Source organism: Lepidochelys kempii, chromosome 5 (assembly GCF_965140265.1).
Source record: "Lepidochelys kempii isolate rLepKem1 chromosome 5, rLepKem1.hap2, whole genome shotgun sequence".
NCBI lineage: Eukaryota > Metazoa > Chordata > Testudines > Cheloniidae > Lepidochelys > Lepidochelys kempii.
The window spans coordinates 77,918,120-77,942,558 of NC_133260.1; the positions used below are offsets into that span (position 1 = coordinate 77,918,120).

Here is a 24,439-nt window from a genome sequence, read left to right on the forward strand (position 1 = left end):
CATAAAATAAAACATCTGTGGTTCCTTGGTATGGCAGTGTATAATGAAAAAAACATGGACACACAGTCATGAGAAACTGCTGTAGATTTTATTTTATTTTTAGCATAGCTGAAGCGCACAGATTATGCTATATAATATAGTTTACCAGTACTAATTTATTGGTATATATGCATGTGTAAAGGACAAATGCTTTAAAAAGGGGGAGGAAAAGTAACATACTTCAGTATAGCTCACTGCTGTCTACATAATGCAGACTTCCCTCTCTGTTCAGCTTTTGAATTGTTAGTTGGCATTACAGGCTTGACATGTACAAATTCATGGAAAAAAAAATAGAGGGTGGTTGGAGGAAGGAAGGAAGGGTTATGCTACAGGTTTTTCTTCCAAATTAGAATGGAGGCACTGTTGAGGTCTGTTATCTAGAAAACTAAGAGTGAATAATAGTGAGTGATGATGATGGCTGCTTAATTGGGGCAGTGTTGATGAACTTCCACTCAATTTGGCTCATATTATGGAGTTAAATAGCTGTGACATTCTGATTTCTCATCTCTAATACAGAAGTTACCAGATAATTGTTAAAAGTTCACTGAAGTCAATGGAAGTTTTTGTGTTGACTTCATTGTGCTTTGGATCTTGCCGTAGTCTAGGATGAAATAAGCATGGAGTAAATTGAATAACCTTTTGCATCTGTTCAGTATAGTAATTAAGTCATTTGAAAAATGACTTAACTGAGATATCTGCTTTATTGGGAAAATGCTCCAAGGTGTCTTCCAGTTTCTATAGTATTAGTAACAGCACTATTCACGATAATACAGTGTGTATATTTGAACTGAACACTTAGACCAGATTATAGATAAATTTTGCATAGTTTTTAAATGCAAATATTCCACTCCAGTTTATGTACTTTGTTCTGTGAATGTCATGGCTTTTGTCAAGGTTCCTCCCCCACTCTGAACTCTAGGGTACAGATGTGGGGACCTGCATGAAAAACCTCCTAAGCTTATCTTTACCAGCTTAGGTCAAAACTTCCCCAAGGTACAAAATATTCCACCCGTTGTCCTTGGACTGGCCGCTACCACCACCAAACTAATACTGGTTACTGGGGAAGAGCTGTTTGGATGCGTCTTTCCCCCCAAAATACTTCCCAAAACCTTGCACCCCACTTCCTGGACAAGGTTTGGTAAAAAGCCTCACCAATTTGCCTAGGTGACTGCAGACCCAGACCCTTGGATCTTAAGAACAATGAACAATCCTCCCAACGCTTGCACCCCCCCCTTTCCTGGGAAATGTTGGATAAAAAGCCTCACCAATTTGCATAGGTGACCACAGACCCAAACCCTTGGATCTGAGAACAATGAAAAAGCATTCAGTTTTCTTACAAGAAGACTTTTAATAAAAATAGAAGTAAATAGAAATAAAGAAATCCCCCCTGTAAAATCAGGATGGTAGATATCTTACAGGGTAATTAGATTCAAAAACATAGAGAACCCCTCTAGGCAAAAACCTTAAGTTACAAAAAAGATACACAGACAGAAATAGTTATTCTATTCAGCACAGTTCTTTTCTCAGCCATTTAAAGAAATCATAATCTAACACGTACCTAGCTAGATTACTTACTAAAAGTTCTAAGACTCCATTCCTGGTCTATCCCCAGCCAAGACAGAATATAGACAGACCCTTTGTTTCTCTCCCTCCTCCCAGCTTTTGAAAGTATCTTGTCTCCTCATTGGTCATTTTGGTCAGGTGCCAGCGAGGTTACCTTTAGCTTCTTAACCCTTTACAGGTGAGAGGAGCTTTCCCCTGGCCAGGAGGGATTTCAAAGGGGTTTACCCTTCCCTTTATATTTATGACAGCTTTCCATCTCATAGTTCCAATATTTAATTAAAGGCTAATATCATATGTGGCATAGGAATTGAGTAATCATTCTTAGAGTAACTCCATTAAAATCATTGTGGAGTTAGACCCAGAGATCTCCAGGTTACCACACTGTAAGTCAGGGTTATTTAGGCATTCTGTTTCACAAACTTAGTTTGCTGTCTGAGATCCAGGACTCTGTTCACATTCACTCAAAAAGAAAAGGAGGACTTGTGGCATCTTAGAGACTAACAAATTTATTTGAACATAAGCTTTCGTGAACTACAGCTCACTTCATCGTTAGTCTCTTCATTTACTTCATTGTTAGTCCCTGTGGTGCCACAAGTACTCCTTTTCTTTTTACGGATACAGACTAACACGGCTGCTACTCTGAAACACATTCACTCAGTTAGGTATTGGAAGCTGACATACCATGTGGTGCAGGGCCTGTTTAAAAAAAACTTCCTCTGAGGTCAGTCAGACATTTAACGTGAATCAGCACTAAGCAATCTCATTGAAAAGTCATCAGATTAAAAATACCGTTGTATTCAAATAGTATCCAAGGATAGGAAATTTTAGGATTTTGGATGAAAAAAGCATATAGTTGAACAGAAAATTGAAGCTAATTAAACATCAATGGTAAAAATAGATGCACTGATACGTGTACAGTGCAGATAAGTTGTAGTAATGAGTAGGAACAGAAGCTCAGAGTAAGAGACAACATTTTAGCGAATGTCTATAAAAGCACTGCAAAGCTCTTTTTTGGAGGAGATATGAACGGGGTCCCTAAATAGCTTGTTTTGTCTAGTCTTAAAAATTATTTTTGATTAAATTAAGTGTGAATGTAAAGCACAAGAGTAATTCTGGAATAGCTCCCTATGTGGATACTCTGATTCTAGAGTAAGAGTACCTTGTTCTGGCTTAGCTTAATCCGCTTCCAAACAATAACCTCATTATATCAAATCAAATTAATGTGAATAAACCACTTTCAAACAAGGATTCTCTATACCCATTTTAAAGTTGATTAATATGTTGTTTATCTGGGAATCATCTCTGTGCTCTTCTCTTTTGCATATTTCCCAAATTGCCCTCGTTGTTTAGGAACCCTCAATTGAATGGAAAATAAGGACTGGCCCTGAGAATGAAATCGGCCAATGGAAAACTAAATTTGCCCAGCACAAGGGAATCATTCCTGAGGATTCACATCACAACTCTGAAATATTAAGACATCATTTTTCTTCTTTAAATAAAAGAGTGCTGCTGTAGGAGCCACTCTTTTTTCACTCAGAATTATTAGAAAGCCTATTGTGGGGCAGAGCAAGCTGGAAGAGATAATAGGAATTTTGATTAATACTCTGTGTCAATGAAGAGTTTAATAGTGACTTAGAGCTCCTGAAAGCAACAGGCCTTGAATAACTGAATCTCTAAGATAAAATACAGTTTTTCTCTTAAATTTGAAACTTCTGTGATGCATCAATTTATTTCAAAATATAGCCTATAGAGTCTATCAGTATTTGGGGAAGCCATCTTCAGGCAGCATTCATGTCTCCTTTTTCAGCATCTTTTTTTATGCCTGTATCCAGTGTCCAATTTTGTGAGGGCTTAGGACAGTGGTCTCCAACCTTTTACCTCACGCCCCTCTTCCCATGAGCCAGGAGAGGGGATATGGCTCTGGGAGGGGGGACACAGACAGGAGTAAGGGGACTGAGGCTGGGGTCACAACAGGGAGCGGGACAGGGCTGGGAGCAGAGCCTTGGTCAGGGGCCAATGCCAGCAGCTGGGATCCCGGGAGCAGGGCTGCAGGCACGGGACGGAGCTGGGTGGAGCTCCTTCTCTTCCCCCTGTGTGGGCTGACCCAGGCCCCAGCCGTGCTCTCCTATGGGACGTGCCTCACAGTTTGGGGACCTCTGGGTTAGGAGTAATTTCTCGGAGACCTGACACATGCTAGTATGGGGAGATGAGTAATTTGACCTCTCTCAATGAATCTGTTTCTATGAGAGCAGTTTTGGATGGATACCAAGTCGAGTAAAAGATCAAAGGAGACCCATCATGTGTGTAGCATAAGCGTCTGAGAGAGTGCTGACACAGAGGTTGAAGTTGCCAGTGATGAGTCTGGAAGGGAGCGTGTGAGGGGGATCCATGATGGTGATGGAAAACAGGACTGAACGAGTGTGCTGAGCAGCGGTTAACAGTGCTTCTTTACGAGGAAGGGAGAGAGTAGCTGGAGTGAGAAAGTGGGATGCCAATGCTAAAGCATAAAAATAGACTTGCTGAAACCTTCCATGGCAGTAATAAGTAGCACTTAAAAGATGGTGGCAGTGATTTGTGGCATCTCATGTAGGTTGGGGCTTATAGGCTGTCTGGGGGAGGATTAACTACGCAGGTAGGAGCTTAGTATAAATTATATATGGGGGGAGGGATAGCTCAGTGGTTTGAGCATTGGCCTGCTAAACCCAGGGTTGTGAGTTCAGTCCTTGAGGGGGCCGTTTAGGGATCTGGGCCAAAAATTGGGGATTGGTCTTGCTTTGAGCAGGGGGTTGGACTAGATGACCTCCTGAGGTCCCTTCCAACCTTGATATTCTATGATTCTATGAAAAGTACACTGTCAATCAAACATCTAGCAGGGGTATTTGAAGCTCTTTATTCCTTCTCTTATCCTCTCCCATGGGCTTCACCCCCACTATCCGCTTTTTCTTGTGGAAAGCGTTTGTGTGTAGAAGGCAAACTACTGTTCCCATTGTAATTTCAAGCAAAATTCAATATCAAACTTTGTTAAACCAGTGCTCAATCTGGCTTAATCTGTAAACGCCAAGTGGGGCACAGAGTTCCTATTGAAGGAAGGAAATACACAAATGATAGAAGTAACCTCAGGAGGAACCCTTTCTTGTGGGATATAAACACTTGCTAACACAGAAATTCTCCATGCGGCTATGTTTCACAATCTGGCTGGCCAGTAATACCAAAGCCTACTTGTGGGCAGCAGAAAGCCCTCTTCCTCTTTTGGTATCTATAGCGGTCCCAGGCAAATGCAGGGTATTCACCCTCTCCAAATAAAATATGAAAAGGACTGAAGCAAAACTGTGAAACTTTCAGATGAAATAAAAACAGGAATGTTTTGGAACAGCTGTGGGAAAAATGCACAAAGGCACTTTTTGAATAAATTCACTATACTTTTGATTTCATTTCCTCCTGTTCTCTGTTCTTTTCCTATATCCTATTTCTTTGCATCAGAAGTACAAGCTTGTGTCCCCCAATGCAGTGGTAAATCTTTTTCACGTTATCACCCTCTGGAAAACCCTATTTAAAATAAAGGAGTTGGTCAGCTTCAAACATGTTTTTATCAAAGCTCTTTTTTGTGGCTTTGATTCAATTATTTATCTGAATAAAAGAATCCAGTCCTACTCCTGAGCCTCAGTTTCCTTGTATTTGGTCATTCTGTTTGAAATGTACTCCTAGTCGTCTTCACCTCTGTACATCTAACTTTGCTTCCTGTGTGTGATATTCACTGGTTGCTGTTAAGGTGTTGATATTTAGGGTATATAGAATTTTTTTTCTAAAGTTTAATAGTGTTGTGTTCATTGAGCTTAATAGGTCAAAGCAGTCAATTATCATAGGGCTTATATTTCCCAATAGGGGAAAAAAGATTAGAGGAGATTTCTTTAGATAAACTTACATCTAGCCAAATTTCTATGACAAAAGCCTGTAGAAAATGTGAAGAGGACTTCCTAAGAGTAAAGTTTCCCTTTCAAGTCTTGACATTTTTGAAAGTTGACACTTGTGTAGCCCAAGTTGTTACAGAAAGAACAGATGTACAATATCTTTACAAAGAGACTTCATTGAATATGAGCAGACAACAATAGGTGGGAATCTTATAAGGGGAACCTTTAAAGTTTCAGTTTAGTTCAAGGTATGTATTTATTTTTGGGGAAGAAATAAAAAGTAAATGAATAAAAAATACCACCTAATATTACACTGTACTAAAGTGCAGTTGTACACTATTCATTTGAAACCTTTATTGGCCTGTATGAAATGAAAACTGAGGAAGAATAAAGAAAAGAAGATAGTGACACAGAAGGAAGAGGAGGAAGGAGAGGTTACAAAGTAAGAGGACCCATAGATCTGTGTGATGAAAACAATAAAATGTGATCATGTATATTTTTACGTGAGAAATGTCTTCCAAGGTCTCCTGGGATTGGTAGCACAAGTCCAGGTTGCTTCTTCTATAGAGGGTGACCTTCTTCTGCTTATAACAGTAGATGCTAAATCTGTTACCAGGAATACAGTGGTTCCCTGATTGATTTAGCTTCACAGATGTGAAAACCATGGCTAGAACTTGAGCAGAGTCCACCAGAAATGGATGAAAGGGCTCCAAATTGTAGCCCAATATTATCTGTTTAAGGGCTATATCCTGGGCTGACGTGCTTTGTTGAATTAGGGCTGTAGCGCTCAGAATCTTATAGGATCAAGCCCTATGTGAATAGTTGTATTTGCTTCAGACTGCTCAAGGGAAAATGAAATGACTATCCATTTCTGGGCTGATATATTTGAGATGAAGATAACAATTATGGAAGTACATTTCTTTAACGACTAAAAGTTTAAAGATGAATTATGACCTGGGTGATTTAAATGATTCTTGTATGCAAAATTATCTGCTGCTTGTACACAGCAACAGAATAAAAAGCTCTGATTTTTATAATGTCTTTTTGAAGTCTTATCCAGACAGGTTCTCTGTGTATATAAATCTCCCCACTGTATTTTCCACTGAATGCATCCAATGAAGTGAGCTGTAGCTCACGAAAGCTTATGCTCAAATAAATTTGTTAGTCTCTAAGGTTCCACAAGTACTCCTTTTCTTTTTGCCAGATCATCTAGTACCTGTATTTCAATATTTTAGAACAGAATACACCAAGCTAGTCCTGGGAGAATATATGCGCATTGCTTATTTTTGTCCCTTAACCAACTGGATAGTTAACTGTTGCGTAATGCATTTTGAACTCTGTGCTGCCCCTGTAGTTGAAAATATAGGCCTGTACCTTTCTTGATACATCTCACAAATCTTTAGTCATGTTCTCCTAGATTAAAAATAAATTGGCCAAATGTTCGCTTAATTTGGAGATGAGCTCCCTCTACAAACTTTAAAACAAGCCCCAAATGCAGCCAAGAATAACATTTAATTCTAATGTAATATTCCTTTGAGAATATTTCCACCACAGTCGAGGTCCTTGAAATTGATGGGCTTAAAAAAAGGCTAATGCGAGGAGAGAGTGAGGACAAATCTCTTTAGCAGAGGCCTTTGATATTAATTTAAATTTTATGTATGAATGTCTTTCTAGGCCTGTATCTGAGATTCAGTTATCATTAATGCATATGTGGAGCTATAGTTTTTTGGGTTTTTTTGGGGTATCAGCCAGGCAAGTGGAAGGATTTCAATAAATAAATACATTAAAATTAAATAAATAATAAAGGATTTTATGGTCTCCCTTATCTAGAAATTCCCCACTTCTTATCAAGAAACCAGCAAAGCACTGTTTGTGGAAATTTCCAACTTTAAATTGTACAGGTAATTTCTCAAATAAGAAAGAAATAGGAAAGTGTGTGCATTGTATGCAGTGACACTTTCTTCTCTTCTGTCATGCATTTGTTTTGCTTCACACTATGTAAAAGCAAATGCTACTTGTCCTATAAAGTTGGTCGGTGCAGCAGTCTTGATCAGAGGCTAGTTTTGGTAAGTATGTCACTAAGTTCAGTCACGTTAACCAAGATGAAAATATTTAATGGTAAGTAACATCCTCCGACCCAACCTCAAAGAGCAAGTTTAATAACTCTGCTTCTACTTCAGGGAAAAGATGTTAGAGCTGTGAATATTTTGTGGGTATCAGAAAAAACTAGTATGCCTAGGGGATAACACATCGTGTAATGAATCTAAAGAATTCTCCCAAGCCTCCATTACGCTTGGCACAGTAATGAAAATGGTAAATCTTTTACAGGATTCTAATTGATAAAGGTTTTGAGTAAGATGGTAAAAACTATATAACTCTCACAATAAGGAGTGAGGGGAAAAAGAAGAATCTCAGCTGTCTGACTTCTACACAGTACTTGTTGCAAATTTTAGACGGTAGGTGAAGGATAACATGGCAGAGAAATGGTTAAATCCCCTGTTCATTAACTGGTCTAATATTTGGATTTTTTTGGAAGTTGTAGAATTTTTTTTTAAGAAAGTAACTTTTGATGGGGATGGAGTATGGTGAACTCTACTGAAGTACACTTTTTAATTTTATCTCTAACAGTTTTTTGTTTAGGAATTTAAATTGGGTGGAGGTATACGGCTAAAAGGAGGGAAGCCTTGTCCTAACAGATCTTACAAGGCCTACCAAAGTGGGGCTCCCCTCCTGCAGTCTTTGGACAGTACACAAGAGAGGTTAGGGTGATGGGAGTTGTATATGGATGGAATATAGGCTGTGTAGAAGGAGGACAGGAGAGGCAGATCTTTATCCATTTGAGAGACTTCAAGCAGTGACACCCCGATTCAGCAAAATACTTCAGCATATGCCTATTTTTAAGCATGTGAGTACTTCCATAACTAGCCAATATAATTCTCAAGTTATATGTTTCTCCATATTGATATTTGACCACTGAAATGGCAGAGAGCTGAAAAAGTACTCTGTTTAGGATTAGAATGCAATTAAGCACTCTTTTTTTTCTGCAAAAATATTGTAAACAATATTTGCAAAAGCACACTAGAAGAAAACTTGGAGGAGCAAAGCATGACTGAACTGTCTAGTTTTTAACCCTGACAGCTTGGGGACCAGCACTTCTGAGAAACTACTAATTGCTGGGAAGGCATTCCTAGTGCTGGAATGCAAGTCAACATGTCATATATTTCACATTCTCTTCTAGAATTCCATTATCCAATAATGACACTACAGAATGGTACAAAATATATTTTCCCAGGTTCGGACCATAACTATGGGGCCGTTTTGACATTTTAACCTATCAGTATAATAAAGCTACAGTGATGATTAAACTTACTATACTGATTAAGCGTCTTATAATTACAAGTCAAATTATATCTAAAGTCAGTTTTGTTATGTACTCTGCTAACTTGTTCTTTTTCAATGTTTCTTCTTTCTGTTTCTTTCTGTAGAAAGGAAATTATGCTCCAGTGATTTAAACACAGGACTAGGAGTCCAGTGATGTGGATTTTATCCTATCTGTTCCATAGAATTACTGTGAGACCATAACTTTTATACCTCAGTTTTCATCTTCAAAATTAGGATATTTATATACTTAACTGTGGTGGTCAGAATTATTTCCATTGGTGTTAGTAAAATGCTTTGCTATCTTCTAATGGAATATACTCTAGAAGTGCAAGATGTTATGATTATTTTAATATAGATAAACCTAGTATATATGAATCTGACATACTTGAATTTATTGCAAGATTATTTGTTTAAATGCAAAATACAGAACTCTGATTCATCTGTTATCACTGATCCAAATATTTAAGTTGTGAATACAGTAACTCCTCACTTAACGTTGTAGTTATGTTCCTGAAAAATGCGGCTTCAAGTGAAACCAAGTTAAGTGAATCCAATTTCCCCATAAGAATGAATGTAAATGCGGGGGTTAGGTTCCAGGGTATTTTTTTTTTTTTGGCAGTACAGTACTAAAGTCAAGAGGTGCCACCACCTTACCCCACCCAGGCACAGCCCACTAGAACTGGACACAATGAGGCAGGCAAGGATACTGAAGGTGCCGTAGGCTAGGAGAAGCATGTTGCGCAGCAGCAGCGGCAGCTTCCCATACTCTGCAAGCACCAGGGGTGGGGGGCTCAACCCTTGGCCTGCCCGCTCCACCCCTTTCCCCAAGCCCCCACCCTTAACCCGCCTTGTCTTCCCTCCCTTCTCCCCCTTTTACTCCGCACGCCACGTCCTCTCTCCTCCGTCCTGCCCACGGCAATCAGCTGGCTTGCGGTGTTCAGGAGAAACGGGGGAGGAGCAAGGACATGGCGCTCAGGCTCCCCCTCCCTCCCCTGCCTCCTGGCCGCGGCAAGCTGTGTTGAGGAGGGAAAGGGGAGGCGTGCTGCGTCCTCGCTCCTCCCTCCTGCCCTCGGCAATCAGCTGGCTTGCAATGTTCAGGGGGAAGGAGGGTGGAAGGAGGAGCAAGGACTCGGCGCCCAGCCTCCCCTCTCCTTCCCCTGCCTCCTGCCCGTGGCAATCCGATGGTTTGAGGTGTTAGGGAGTCGGGGAGGGATGGGGAGCCTGCACGCCAAGTCCTTGCACCTCCCCCCTCCCTCTTGAATACCACAAGCCAGCTGATTGCCGTGGGCAGGAGGAGGGGGAAGGCGCTGGTCCGTGGGGTCTGCTGGTGGGCGGAAGGCGCTGGGGGGAGGCGTAGAGGAGCTGATGGGGGGCTGCCAGCTGTGGACAAAACAGGCAGCCAAACGATGTTATAGCGAAGCATTGCACAACTTTAAATGGAGCATGTTCTGTAATTGAGCAGGGACGTAAGATTGAAACAATGTTAAGTGAGAGGACGTTAAGTGGGGAGTTACTGTAAATATACTGTAAAGCATGCATAAGTGTATGCTTAGTTTTAGTTGTAATTGATATATATTGGGTGAGACCCTCACTCCTTTCCAGCCCCTTTATGTTAGGTAAAAGGTCTGGAGCAGTGTAAAGGGCCCTAAAAGCCAGGTTTTGGTTGGGATAGTCATCGGCCTACCTTCTAAAACAGTGGGTATGCAGAGGTCTTCCAGGGGGTATATCAGCTCATCTAAATTGTTTTACAACAGGCTACATAAAAAGCACTAGCGAAGTCCGTACAAACTAAAATTTCATACAGACAATAACATGTTGATACTGTTCTATGTACTATACACTGAAATGTAAGTATAATATTGATATTCCAATCCATTTATTTTTTATAATTATATGGTAAAAATGAGAATGTAAGCAATTTTTCAGTTATAATGTGCTGTTACGCTTTTGTATTTTTGTCTGATTTTGTAAGCAAGTAGTTTTTAAATGAGGTGAAATTTGGGGGTATGCAAGAGAAATCAGTCTCCTGAAAGGGGTACAGTAGTCTGGAAAGGTTGAGAGCGAGTGGTCTAAGACACCCTTGAAGAAATGGCATAGGGAGTATGTTGAGGGCAGGGCCCAGCATACAGTATTGCAGAGATTCTGGGTAGCATTGCAACCCATGGAGCAACACAGGAAGCTGCTGTAATTTAGACAGCACTAGGAGTCTAAATTTCATAGTCTATAAATTATAAGGTCCGAAGGCATCACTGTGATCTCCTGTTAAATTATGCCGGAGGCTTCTCCAGTCCCTGGAATAGCCCAGAATCAGGAGGGTGCATAGAGGGCTTGAAGCCACCATAGCTGTGCCCTTCTCCTGGGTTGTGAGTTCTGTGCTGTATCTCTGAGACGCAGCATAGAGTTGCATGCATTATTTCTGGCAAGATTCCTGGGGATGACTTGTTAAATGTGTTGATGTATCTTTTGCTTTGCTGGTGTGTGTTACACATTTGTGTTTAAAGACACTAAAACTGGTTTTCTTTCCACAATGACTTCTCAAGTTTTAGTGGTTTTAGATCTAAGCCAACTAGACAGCACCATTCTGCAACGAATGGCAGAGCTCTCTTGGCGGAAGGAGAGCCCCATCATTCCCATCCTGCATTGCAAACAATTCTTGGTCATTCTTTCCACTGGTAGCCACGTAGTCTGTGGACTTCCAGCCACTCTAGAATGTAATTTTCCAGGGCTGCTGTTCACAGAGGAAATTATTTGGTTTGAGGTTTACCTCTGGGCTATAATTAGTCTCTTCTGATTTTTGTTTGTATTTTTATATCTGTGTGGAAGGAACTCCCCATCACCAAGTTTCAGAGGCTACTAAGTATGGGGAGTTCTGATATATGGTCATGGGCCTACCTCATACCCCAGTCATTTTAGAGATTTCATTGAAGAGGGCTTCCACTTCCTTTACTGCTTGACCTTCTGAAACATCAGAGTCCTGCTTGACTATAGGCCCTATATAATTTAATAATAATAAAAAAAAATCTTTGCCAACTGAGCAGTAAGCCAAGGAAGAAACGTCTATCTCATTTTTGGATGTCAGAACTCACTGAACATTATCATCTTTTATTATTTGTAGCAATGAGGAGCCCCAGTCATGACCAGGACCCCATTGTGCTAGGCACTATACAAACACAGAAAAAAAAAGACAGTCTCTGCTTCAAAGAGCTGGTTGTTTTCATGGGAGTAACTTCAGGAGGACTTCCAAGAGCCCAATTCACACACAACACCACTGGGAAAGAAATGGCCACAGATTACCTAATTCGACATTTTGTGCCTGCTGGATAGTGGATACCTCTTATTCTTGTTGTTATCCAGCTACTGAACTTTAATTGGCTGACAGCTGAAGAAGTTGATTTTTTTGGCGCAGTTGGTCTGTAAAAAACATGCTCCATCTGCATTAAATGTTCCTAGAAAAATACATTACAAAGCATGTTGGAGAGGAAACTAAATGTATATGTTTGGTTATGTAATAACAAGCTGTGCTTTTTAAATTAGTGTATGCCTTATACAAAGAATAATCTTTGGCTTTTTTACTATAGTGTGTGGATTTTTTTTCTGCAGTGTTAAAGAACCACTATTAAAGCTTCCTATGAAATAAGACATACTCATTTTTTCTTAGTTTAAGAAGTTCTAAATGAACTTGAGCTTAAATGTTTTCTAGTGTGTATTCAACTGTACAGACTGCAGTTGTCAAATCACAGCTAGATGTGCAATGTGATGAACTCCAAGGAAATAGTTTTCTCTCTAGTTATTTAATTACACCAAGTCCTCTTTGCACCTGTTTCTTTTTTAGGGGCGAGAGAGATGCTCTGAGCAATTACTACCTATCACATCAGTAGTTGACGTTTGTCTCCAATGCTCATTTTGAAAAAGTACAACTTTGCAAGACTTTTTAAAGACATACTTCCTGTTTGTACAGTTGTTGGATGAAGGTTGTTTGCCGGCATGAAAATGTCTGAATAGTAAATTATTGCAGTTCGCCCAGACTTCACATTCATGACCAGTTGGTTTGAAGGTGCAAACACACTTTTTTTGCTTTGCGGTTAACCTTTTAAGAGCCTCTAGTTTATTCAGCGTGTGGAATGGTATACAGATGTTCCTACATTAGAACTACTACTATTAAATTGAAATAGGATCTGTACTACCTTGTGAGAAAAATGTGCTTCGCATTCTGAATGTAGTGAGTTGAGTACACGTAGTCAATAAAAGCCCAGCTGAAATATTTGACCTTTTTACCATTGAAACTTTAATCAGAACACAAATCATCTTTACTCTTTTTTTTTTTTAACTTGGTTAGTTGCACGTAACTTCTAATATTTACAAACTCTTGTCTGTCATGAAAAATCTGAATAATTCAGTTCTGTACTTTCACCGATTTTTACTATCCTATATTGAAGCCTGGATGCAAATTTCTCAAATATCCCTTATTTTGAAGGGTGTCACTCGTTTTAGTCCCGGTAACCTACATTCTTCACAAATTTGGTCCCTTCACTTTTATTGTTGACAGCTGTTTAAATTAGAAACAAGAATTGTGAAACTGAGATAATAATTTATAATGTTGGGTTGAATCCTACAGCATTTTAAGTTTCCTCCGCTCTTGATTGTTTTTTATTTGTGTCCCTAATTTTGAGTTTGTCATTCTGTGTGTCCCATTTTTGGGCAGTGGCAGTTTGGGAGGTATGCCTGCATAGTTTACACTCTAGAATATTTTAAGCAGGCTCTTCGTAAGGAGCTGGCAAATCTGTTTGTTCAGCCAGTGTCTTAATTCTGTGCACAATATAGCCATCAATTTCACGATCACATACCAGTTATCAAATAACACAATATGTTTTCTCCAACCATAGATGCATGAAGCATTTTGCATCTTTTCCTGCCTGCGTATTTACACAATTTTTATTATCATATAGCCCACTATCTTTCATGTAGACTTTTAAAACTCTCCTCTCTGAAGTGTGCATTTCAAGAATTGAGTCACAAATCTTCAAATACTTATGCACATGCTTAACTTTACACATGTGATTAATATCCTGATCTTATTAGGACTACTAAATCTAAACATATGTGTATTTGCAGAAATGAGGTCTTGGTCATGAGCATATATAAACTCTACTTTGGTTTCAGCCACCAGCAGAGTAGTCTTTCGGTACAATTCAGAGGCTTGGGCTCTTAACTATGATGGTATCTTGGTTACAATCTTAAATCACATACATAGGCCAGCAAATCTTTACTTGGTGTCATACTTAATCTATAGTATGTTGTGTAAGTACCATTTGCTATCCACTACTTTTGTGGTCTCTGTTCTACATGTCTCCTTTCAAATGGTGAAAATATCTTATTTCTAACCATAAGAGATTAGACCTTAAACTGTCTTTGGTCCAGGACTGAATACTACCCAACAGGGCCTGTGACTGTAATTTTGAGATGGTAATTTCACATGGGGGAGACTTTTCTTTTCCCATGTTGTTCATCGGAAAGGGAACTGGCTCTTTAAAGCTTTTCTGAGGTTTGGAGTGTTAGTATTCCTGATGGAGATGTATTAATGATGAGGCTGAGGTTGTCGGTAGGACGAGATAAATACAGTTTAGCACATGGTGTGATGGGGCAGATCCCCACGTGAGTCAGGAAGATGTTACAGCTCCTCTGGACGCAATCATCCTCAACCCAGCACACCTGTAAGGCTTGTCAGGCCAGGAGATGGGTGGGTCCTAGAAAGGGAGGGATCCCTGCTTAATGCAAGTTGGCACTATAAAGGAGCAGGATTGCAACTCGGAGCTAGAGCCTTGAAACTTGACAGAACCCAACTTCAAGTGTCGGGGTTGGGTTGGGTTGAAAACAACCCAGTACTCTCTGGCTTCAGTTGAGTCAGGTAGTCTCTGATCACCTTTTCTTGCCCATGGGATCCATGTAGTGGCAATTGTGTGCCTCGTTCTTGCTGACCACTGTTACCTCCCTGCGTTGTGTGTTGTGAAGTGAATGTGCCAGCAAGTCACAGCGCACCTCACGCTGTAGCACATACAATAGAGCTGTGGTATTTGGCAAAAACTGGGCACGCAGCTGCTGATGCCATTGGCAGGAGGGAGCTGGATCTGGATCACGGGCATGATCACAGGGAAGCCCCTGCAGGCTGAGCCCCAATTCAGAGTGGTGGTATTTGAGCTGCCACAGATTTGGCAGGGAATGGCCTGGAGACATGGGGAAACCAGACTTTCTTCAGATGTGCTGCTCGGGACTGGGAGAGAGAGTGCCTGGCATGTAGGGTTGGTAGAGTGGGGCTGGAGGTAATTTGCCCTAGCAGCTCCACAGGGGAAACAAAGAAATGAAGTCCAGCCTGGCAGTTAGATCCTTGAAACTTGACCTGAACCAGACAGGACCCAACTACAAGTGTCCGGTTTGGGACAAGTACGAAAACAACCAACACGCTCGTGCTTGGTTGGAGTTCGAACTGTCTGCTCTAGTTGGTTTCAGATTGGGCTTTAAAATTAGGCCAGAGCAGACCTCTTCTCAGAGCCCCCTTGGCCTTGAAAGAAGGGGTGGCTGTCTGGGGAGATGGCTTGAGAGCCTTGGTCATCCAGGCCCACTCGGAAAGGAGAAGGGCTGGTACTCCTTCCCCCGTCCCCCATTTTTGCCTTCCTGAAAGTTTAGGATCCTTCATCTAATGGCACAGCGAAAGGTGTGTGCCCTGGGGTCCAAGACAGTAGCAGTGCCCACCCTTTACCTAAGGGGACACTAGAGAGGTGTCGCCTGCTACAAATACTGGAGAATATAGGTGTTCGCTTCCAATGCTAACCCTAGGGTAGATTAGAGGGAAATTAAGTCCATACATGAGAGAGACAGAGCACCCAAGCAGAATTGGTCCACAGCAGTGGTACGAGTGACTGACAGAGCCAGAGACAACAGGCAACTAACCCAGCAACAGCCATTCCAGCAGCAGCTGTTGCAACAGGGCACTACTCAACAGCTGCAGACAACCCAACAGCACCAGCTGCTATGCAAGATGGTGAGCCAGCAGAAAGACTTACAACTAAACCTGCTAAACAGCTACTGTTGGAGCTGTGGCTGGCCTGGGCAGCCAGGGTCTGATGATTGTGGCCGTGAGCCCAGGGCCAGTGCTTCCATCAGTGCCTTTTGTGATGCCAGTAAACCAGGTGCCAGCTCATGCCAAGTCTGTAGTTGTATTCAGTTTTCTTACAAGAAGACTTTTAATAGAAATAGAAGTACATAGAAGTAAAGGAATCCCCCCTGTAAAATCAGGATGGTAGATACCTTACAGGGTAATTAGATTCAAAACATAGAGAATCCCTCTAGGCAAAACCTTAAATTACAAAAAGGACACACAGACAGAAATAGTCATTCTATTCAGCACAATTCTTTTCTCAGCCATTTAAAGAAATCATAATCTAACACATACCTAGCTAGATTACTTACTAAAAGTTCTAAGACTCCATTCCTAGTCTATCCCTGGCAAAAGCAGCATATAGACAGACCCAGACCCTCTGTTTCTCTCCCTCCTCCCAGCTTTTGAAAGTATCTTGTCTCCTCATTGGTCATTTTGGTCAGGTGCCAGCGTGGTTACCTTTAGCTTCTTAACCCTTTACAGGTGAGAGGAGCTTTCCCCTGGCCAGGAGGGATTTTAAAGGGGTTTACCCTTCCCTTTATATTTATGACAGGGTCATTCACCAATCTTTGTAGTCCAATCACACCTTGGAAATGCTACATGCTAGGGAGTTCGTCTCATGGGCTGGAAGGCTTAAATGTAAAGATAAAATGGGCAAAAGTAAATTTTTCATCTCTTTGCTGTTTGAACTCTCAGAGGGCTAGAGATACTAAACTAAGGCAGAGATTCCCAGGGGTTAGCCCTGGGTCCACCCTGAAAGTCCTTTTCAATTGAAAGATTACTATGTCTGTCATCTTTAGGAACCATGGATGGTAACTTATTTGCATGTGTATGCTTTCTTGCTTTAACCTGTAAATAACTCTCTAATTTCTTTTTCCTAGTTAATAAACCTTTAGTTAGTTTATTAAGGATTGGTTTGAAGCATTGTCTTTGAGAACTGAGGTATAAACTGTTTCTCTGGGACTGGAAGTAACCTGAATATTTTGTGATCTTTAGTCCAACTTGGGTGGCAAGATAGACAGGAGAGCCTAAGGGGACTGTGTTACTGGGTTGATATCTAATTATAGAGCATAGCACCAGTTTGGAGTGTCTGCCCTGTTTTTGACAGTCTGCCCTGAGGTAGGCACTCAATCATGAGGCACTCCTGACAGCGTGACCCCTATGAAAACTGACTAAGATGGCCTGCCTATGACCCTGAAGCTTTCTTGATCACTTTTGAATGAGTGGCATTGGTCTCCCAAGGGCCTCAAGATCATAGGGGCCTGATACAGGCTACCTGACTGACCTGGCTCATGCAGCCTACTGAGGGCTTGACCTTGTGTGGCTATATCGGATTACACACTGGGTGAGGCTGTCATCCTGGACTTGATCTCAGTGAAGAGAGAGATACTGCTGCCATTTCTGGATGGAAATGTATCTGGCCTAGCCACTGGTGGTGGTCCAAAATTTGAAAGACCATTGCTGGTAGTGATTATGGCTGGAGGAGTGGACTGGTGCTCAAGTAGCCAAATTAGTGCTGGTTGTGCAGTTTGTGAGTACTCACCAGTGCGGCCCAAGTGAGTACTAAGGCACTATCCAAGGTGCCTGAGGCAGTACAACTGCTGAGAAACTGGAGAGATGAGGGCAGGGGACAACCTGGGGCTGAGAAGCCAAGCCAACCCAACCTGATACGAAGCCCAGGCAGAAGAGAACACACTCTGTTCGTCAGGGACAAGTGCCCTAATCTTTAGCATCTCGTCAGTTAGAATGACTGACTTTGGACGAGTCACAGCAACAGGCTAGTAAGGGCCTGGACAAAACCTAAAGGGTGTGGTTGGCTCCTGACACTGCTGCTCTGAGGGAATAGTGTGGACTTAGATGCCAAGCCACTAACAGACAAGGTTGATAACAGATGAGAGAATGGGCTCAGACCAAAACATGTTGGCCTGTTCTCATGTGGGCAACCAGAACACACCCAAAGAGAGTGCCCCTTTATGGAATGTGAGTATCCCAAGGTTTGAACAGTGGAAAGCTGAGTGTGGAAGACCAGACCTGCCAAAATAATTGATCCCTGTGTGGATCAATGGGACAGAAGTGCAAGGTCGGTTGGACTCTGTTTATAGCCAGATCCTGGTGCAGACTCCTGTGCCTGGGGCAGAAGGAACCCCAGGGGAGACCATCTTTCTACAGTGCATTCACATTGATTTGAAGGCCTACCTCTGCAGATGACTATGGCTATCTGTGGGATGACACATGGCTCTACCCTCGCTGTTGTCCTATCCTCGGATTAGCAGTACCTGTGGGAAATGTATCCAGGAGCTAAGAAAATTGAATACAGTGGCTGCTGAACCCAATTCTAGCACCTGGGGAAGATCCTGGAATGGTGGATCTAGCTGAGTTAGGAGAATTAGTCATTAGAATTTAGGGAAGTTTAAGATTCACAGGTCATTCATCCAGGTTGCAGACAGGAGTGGTAGTGGTTGCCAGATTTAGGGAGCCTTGGCTCATGACACAGATTTTGTCTGTGAGCAAAAAGAAGACCCTATGCTGAGCAGGGCCTACAACTAAATTACTGCTGTGCATGACAAGGTGGTAGAACTCCAACACTTGTGGATGTTGCCCCATTTAATACTCTGAGGAGAAAAACTGTATCACGTTGAACATGGTAAACGCATGGGGGAGGTAGGGTACCTTGTTTGTACCACTGGATACTTCTGCAGCTAGTACATTATATCACTTGTACTGGGCAGGAGAAGACTTGCATAGACTTCTGAGAAGTTAATTCAGTCTCAGTTTGATGCATGCCTAATGCCATGAGCTGTTAGAACATTTAGGGTTTGCCCCAGATATATCAGTATTTTAGATTTTATATGTAGATATGCATAGGGAATGTTCAAGTATTTAAAATTGTCAGTTTAAAAATAAAAACTCCGGGTACAATAAAGAGAAAGTCCTCTATGGAATTTTAAGAAGGGCATGGCAACTTGGCATACAGTACAAATTCTCTGTCTAGGAGTAAATTTTAGGATTTTGCTAGAACTTTACCACAAATAAAAAATCAGACACTGTTTTTGTTCTGATTTCTTTTTCTCTCCACTTTGTGGGTTTAGCATTTAACACTGTTACTATTGATGATGGTAAATCACTTCAAAAAAGAGAGTTCTAGAAATGTATTTGGAAAATCTATTGCTAAATAGTTTTAAATTTCTTTACAGTATTAACGTACACAAATGGCCAGGTCATCAGTCATCAATGAGATGCTATTATCATCCTACATCTCAAAGTTCTTGTATCTTTATGAAAACACTAACTTGCAATAAGTTTGGCCCTGGAGAAATTTCATGGCAAAAGATCCTAGATAACTTGCTGGACTTACCATCTGTTTATCTATGCTACATTTTTCAAATGTGTTTTTTGTGAGGTGGGTTGGGGAGAAATAATACTAAAGTAGGATTAAATATATATTGATGTAAGTCTGTAAATTTACAACTTGCAAGTATAAATTCGTGGGGTGGAAATGAAACTAAATTTAATGACAGTCGGTATGTAACAATGTGGTTTCATTTGTTTGTCTATTTGTTTGTTCTTGTAGAATTTAGAATGGCCTTTGACAGAGAGTCTATTATTGAAGAATGAATAAATGTTAGTTTTAGGGGCTTTTTAAAGAACATTTAAATTGTCAGTTAAATGTAGTTTTGTTCCATATTGTACTTTAACAGAAAAGTACAGGTGCATTTTCAATGAAGGTGGGAATACAAAATGAATGAGCAAAAAATAAATGTAAGCTGTTCAAAACTCTAGGCCAGCCTGGTTCTAAGAATATTATTAAAATATGCTGGTTAAGAATGCCTTGGCTTTTTCATGTCTTCTTCCTGTTCAGACCTCAGACACATTTTTAGACTATTGGTTTGTTTTCCTCCTCTGATGTTTATGGAAGCAGTTTGAGTTTAACAGGAATCTGAATTCATTTGAACTACGATTTTTTGTTAAGCAGAGGCATGAACTGTGTTCAGATATTTTTCTGTTTGTTGAATCAGTTTAAAAAAAACAAAGGCATAATAGATACATTGATTAGTTTCTGTACACGAGGATAAATAGCTATCTAACATATTGTCCTCCTTTCAAATAGGTTGTGAAGATGAGAAAAGAGGTGAAGAAGGCCAGAGTTCTTACCATTCGCAGACTCACCAGACACATTGCAAAACTTAGGTTAAAAAAGTTAGTTTTAATATTTAATCCTTTTTTAAAAAAAATTTTAATGCTGCATTTATTTTAAATGACATGTAAATATTGACTAGACTGTGGGGGAAATGAGTATCTACAAAACATTATTTAACACTACACATTTGAGGTGGATAGTAGGGCAGTATATTAATTGAATAGTTAATACTTTTAAAGAACACAATATATTTTTAGAACAGGATTGGTCTTGCACTGTACTTCTATGAATGTGCATTATTAAGTGTCTAAGATGTAGTAAATCTTATTTATAGATTTGTGTCAACATTTAACTTACCTTAATATAGTCTAAGGCAGTGGTTCCCAAACTTTAACAACCCATGAACCCCTTTCACTAAACTGTCAAGTCTCATGAACCCCCTTCCTAAAAATGAATATTTCCAGGGATTTTCTCCCTTTCTTCGACATAAATTATAAAAGCAGTGTTCTTGGGAATATAACATTTGTTTTTATGACATGCTTATTACACACTATTATTTATCATTACAGTATTTTTATTACATTATGAAAATGGCAACACTCTTCCAAGATCTCACTTTTGTAGCTTGTATCACTTTTGATTAAGCCTATTATAAGACAAGGCTCCTATCAGAGGTGCAAGTAGAAAAAAGGAGTGTGGGGGCGAAGGCCCTGTGCACCCTGGGGCCTGGCGGGACACCACCGGAAAAGTGGGGGGGTGTGGGGGGGGCTGCCGGGGGGAAAAAAAGGGGAGGGACCTATGGGGGGGTGCACCACGGTGGGGGCGGCACATGACCCTCGTCGCCCTCATGTACTATGTTTCATCAAGGAGTATCAGATGTGAAACAGGATGAAGGTATTTAAGAAGCCAACTAGGAGTTCCTCCTACACAAGCATTCAGATCTTGAGCAGTCCGGGCAAATAATGCACATCACAACAAAGCTTAAACTTATTCTTCATACGAATTTAAAAACAACACGAGCAGCCTATTTTAAAAACCACAAAAAAATCCACCTCCCTTTCTATTTCGTATAAGGAGTCTTGAAGTTTAAATATCCTCAGTGTGATAGATATGCTTGCTTTGATCTGCTTAGCTCTTGGAAGTCCCCAAGGCTCTGGGCTGCTGGCCCCGTTCTGCCTGGGGTCCCTATGGACAGCTCTGTCCGCCATTAGGGAATTTTTTTCCGAGAGCCCCCTGTAACATTTGGTGAACCCCCCAGGGTTTCATGAATTCCAGTTTGGGAACCACTGGTCTTAAGTAATATGAACCTAAAGACAATTTCCCAAAGCAGACTTGAAGTAAAATTTTCAGAAGTGCTTAAGTGACTTTGGACCTTCGGTCCCATTTTCAAAACTGGTTTAAACACTTGACCGTAGTAATTTTGAAAATGGGATTTAGACTAAATCACTTAAGCATTTTGGAAAAGTTTACCCTTGATGTGTTAGAACATCACTGTATTACAGAAAGCTTCAGTAGCTTCCTTAGTGCAAAGTTCTGCAAGTTTCAGTGCAAGGAGCTCTCTTCAATATGCTTTGAACAAATAAACACTGTTTTTGGAATTTTTAATTGTGTTTCTAATCCGTGTTAATGTAATTAATCTTTCACATGGGGCAAAGTGATTTGTGACACTGTTAGTACTGAGACCAATGGAAGAAGACAAATCTACTGTTGTTGTGTTTAAAATGTGAAGAATACAGTTGTTTAGACATTTCACCCACTGCAGCAAATTTTGTAAGATTTTGGCAGTATTGTGGCCTCCATTACGTATTTAAATTTAGTAATTAACATTTTATTGTAAATTTTACTCAGAAAAGTATCTCTTGTCATCTAAATTTTCAGGATTCTATCTTCAGCTAACTCACTTTTTTTTTTTGGTAGATATTCTTTAATCCCGATCTCTTAAGGTTTAATTATTATATCCTACCTAGGGTCATTCAAAATTTAATCATAATGTACTTATACAAATTTTACAAGTAAACTTTCTCAGGCTTGATTCATCTCGTATCTAGTTTGAGCAACCTTGGCTTAGACTGGCGCTAAACGATTTACAGCATTCTCTAGACACTACGTTTAGTTCAACAGCTCCCAGAGAAGATGCAGCAGATTCTTCTGATTTCAGAAAAGTCCTTGCCAAAATGTTGCTATCAAATATATTACTACTTGCCCTCACGTTTTTAGAATTACCATTATATCTCTTCTGCATGCTAATTTCATTTGTAAAAGCTGGGGACGCATTGATGTTTCTATGTGTCTACTTCGCTGTTCTGATAATTTACATTTAACATAAAATAGATGTGAACAGTAAAATTGTTTATATTGACTTTTGTGATTTATTTTGCTGCAAATAGTAATTTCCGTGTTGCCAATCAGTGTGTTACCCAGTTAAACAGAGTCTTTATCAACAGGGGTTCGGAAGATGTGGTACTAAAGAACCAAAGGCGAGCAGAGAGATTACTAAAAGAAATTCATGCCATGAAGGTAATGTCTTCATATTCATATATACACACATATATTTAATATTTAGTGTCACTTATTTTAGTAACAAAACCCTGGGCCTGTTTTCTTGCAATGTGGTATGAAGAGACTTACCTGAAATCATGCATAGGTCTGTTTTGACTGTAAATGTAATAAGGTGGAACACTAAGAATATTTGCATATTCCATGTTTGTTGCTATATCTGTCAAGGTGTGAAACTAATTTTGACTGAGACTTGCCAAACTAAACTTGGATCTGTTCAGAAATGCTCTGTGCCTGAAGCTTTCACTGTAACAGTTACAAATATAGGAATTTAAATATTTGTGCTGTTCAGGGGATGTAGATCGGTTGAAATTGAAGTTGCAGTGGACTGACGAGACATTGAATCAGATACATTTTTCCCTGTTTAGACAGGGTGTTTGTTAGAGAAATGAATGACTCGAAAGTTATGCTAACACTGTGACATGTAATTAAATGTCTGATTGTCTATTTTTTATAACAGAACTTTAAAATCACATTTGACTAATAATTATCCTAATGACAGGTTCAATTTTCATGGAGGTTTTTTAAATTCTGAATATTGAATTTGAGTAAAATTCCAGCGTTCAAGTTTGAGTTTAAGGATACAATATGTTCCGAGAGCTGTTTTCTCAGTTAGATTGGTGAATTCCCATCACTTTACCTGTTGTTTTTCCTTCTGATGTCTCTGGAGACTCTAGGTTTGAGTCATATACAAAGGCATGCAAATTGGAAAGTCTTTATTGATGATGTAACAGTAAGTAAGATGTTCTTGGGCAGATCTGTAAACTAGCTGGGTATGTTCTCTCCTCCAGCGCGTTTCTCTTACAACTGATTCAAAACCAGATAGTCTCAACAGATGAACAAGAAATAGACAGAAAAGCCTCTCCCATGTGGGTAACGATAAAACATACAGTACTGCATTTAAACATGGAAAGCAATTAAAGAATGTCAGATAATTGATTCAGAGACATTCCATGTGTAACCTTTCTGCTAGTTGGGTTGGCAGCAACAAGGGCCGGGCCCTTATGTTAGGGGATTCTCTCTAGTGTCTGTCTTTTTGGCTCAAGCCCCCACTCAGTAATCTGGGAACCTATAACCACTCTGGTAGCCTTTGCCAAGCTAATCTGTACCCAGTCACAAGCACAGAAGTTTAGACAAATTAACTTTATTGCCGGGAGGGGAGAAAAAGGAAAGAGCAGGTTGAATCGAGACAAGTATTTACAGTTTAACTCCCACCACCATTTACCTCAGAGTACATAAGTCACAGTCCCAAACAATTGGACCTTGAATGGCTGATGCTCTCCCTCTGCTGTTCAGTGTGCTGCTCTCCTGCTGGAAGCTGTGGCCTGTGGGTGAATCCAACTGTCACTTTGCTCTGCCTGCTTGGTGCTATGGCTGGGCCCAGTTGTTGCTGCTCAGCCTAGAACTGTTGCTGACTTCTCCTTGCCACTGGCTAGATAATGAGTTTCTGGTGAGCAATTACAGCTCTTAGTTCAGCTCTTTCAAATACAACAGGATCAGTGCCCTCAAGAACCCATCAGAGTTCTTGCCACCCTAAGAGATATTCCCAGCAGCTATCTAGGAATGTGTAGTCTCTCTCCCCCTTGCGCTCTAGCTCTGTCCAGGGCTTCTTACTCCACCTTGGCAAACATCGGTTTTCATCAGGTTGACACCATATCCAGTTATTGTTCAGGCTTTGTCCAGGTGGGTTCCTAACAGGGA

The 24,439-nt window shown here is 40.4% G+C and overlaps 1 protein-coding gene across 7 annotated transcripts in view; it reads left to right on the top strand.

Annotated features, from left to right (window-relative positions):
* Positions 1-24,439, top strand: part of SRFBP1 (serum response factor binding protein 1) — a 129,112-nt gene that overhangs the window by 17,661 nt on the left and 87,012 nt on the right. For 3 of the 7 annotated variants that reach the window (XM_073344802.1, XM_073344808.1, XM_073344804.1), the window contains 3 exons: positions 8,996-9,080; positions 20,153-20,241; positions 22,627-22,699. In XM_073344802.1, the coding sequence (XP_073200903.1) occupies positions 9,045-9,080; positions 20,153-20,241; positions 22,627-22,699 (198 nt within the window). In that variant the 5' untranslated portion in view covers positions 8,996-9,044. Of the gene's footprint in view, positions 1-7,340; positions 7,412-8,995; positions 9,081-20,152; positions 20,242-22,626; positions 22,700-24,439 lie in introns of those variants that run through there. The other 4 variants (XM_073344805.1, XM_073344807.1, XM_073344803.1 and 1 more) reach the window with 3 other exon arrangements.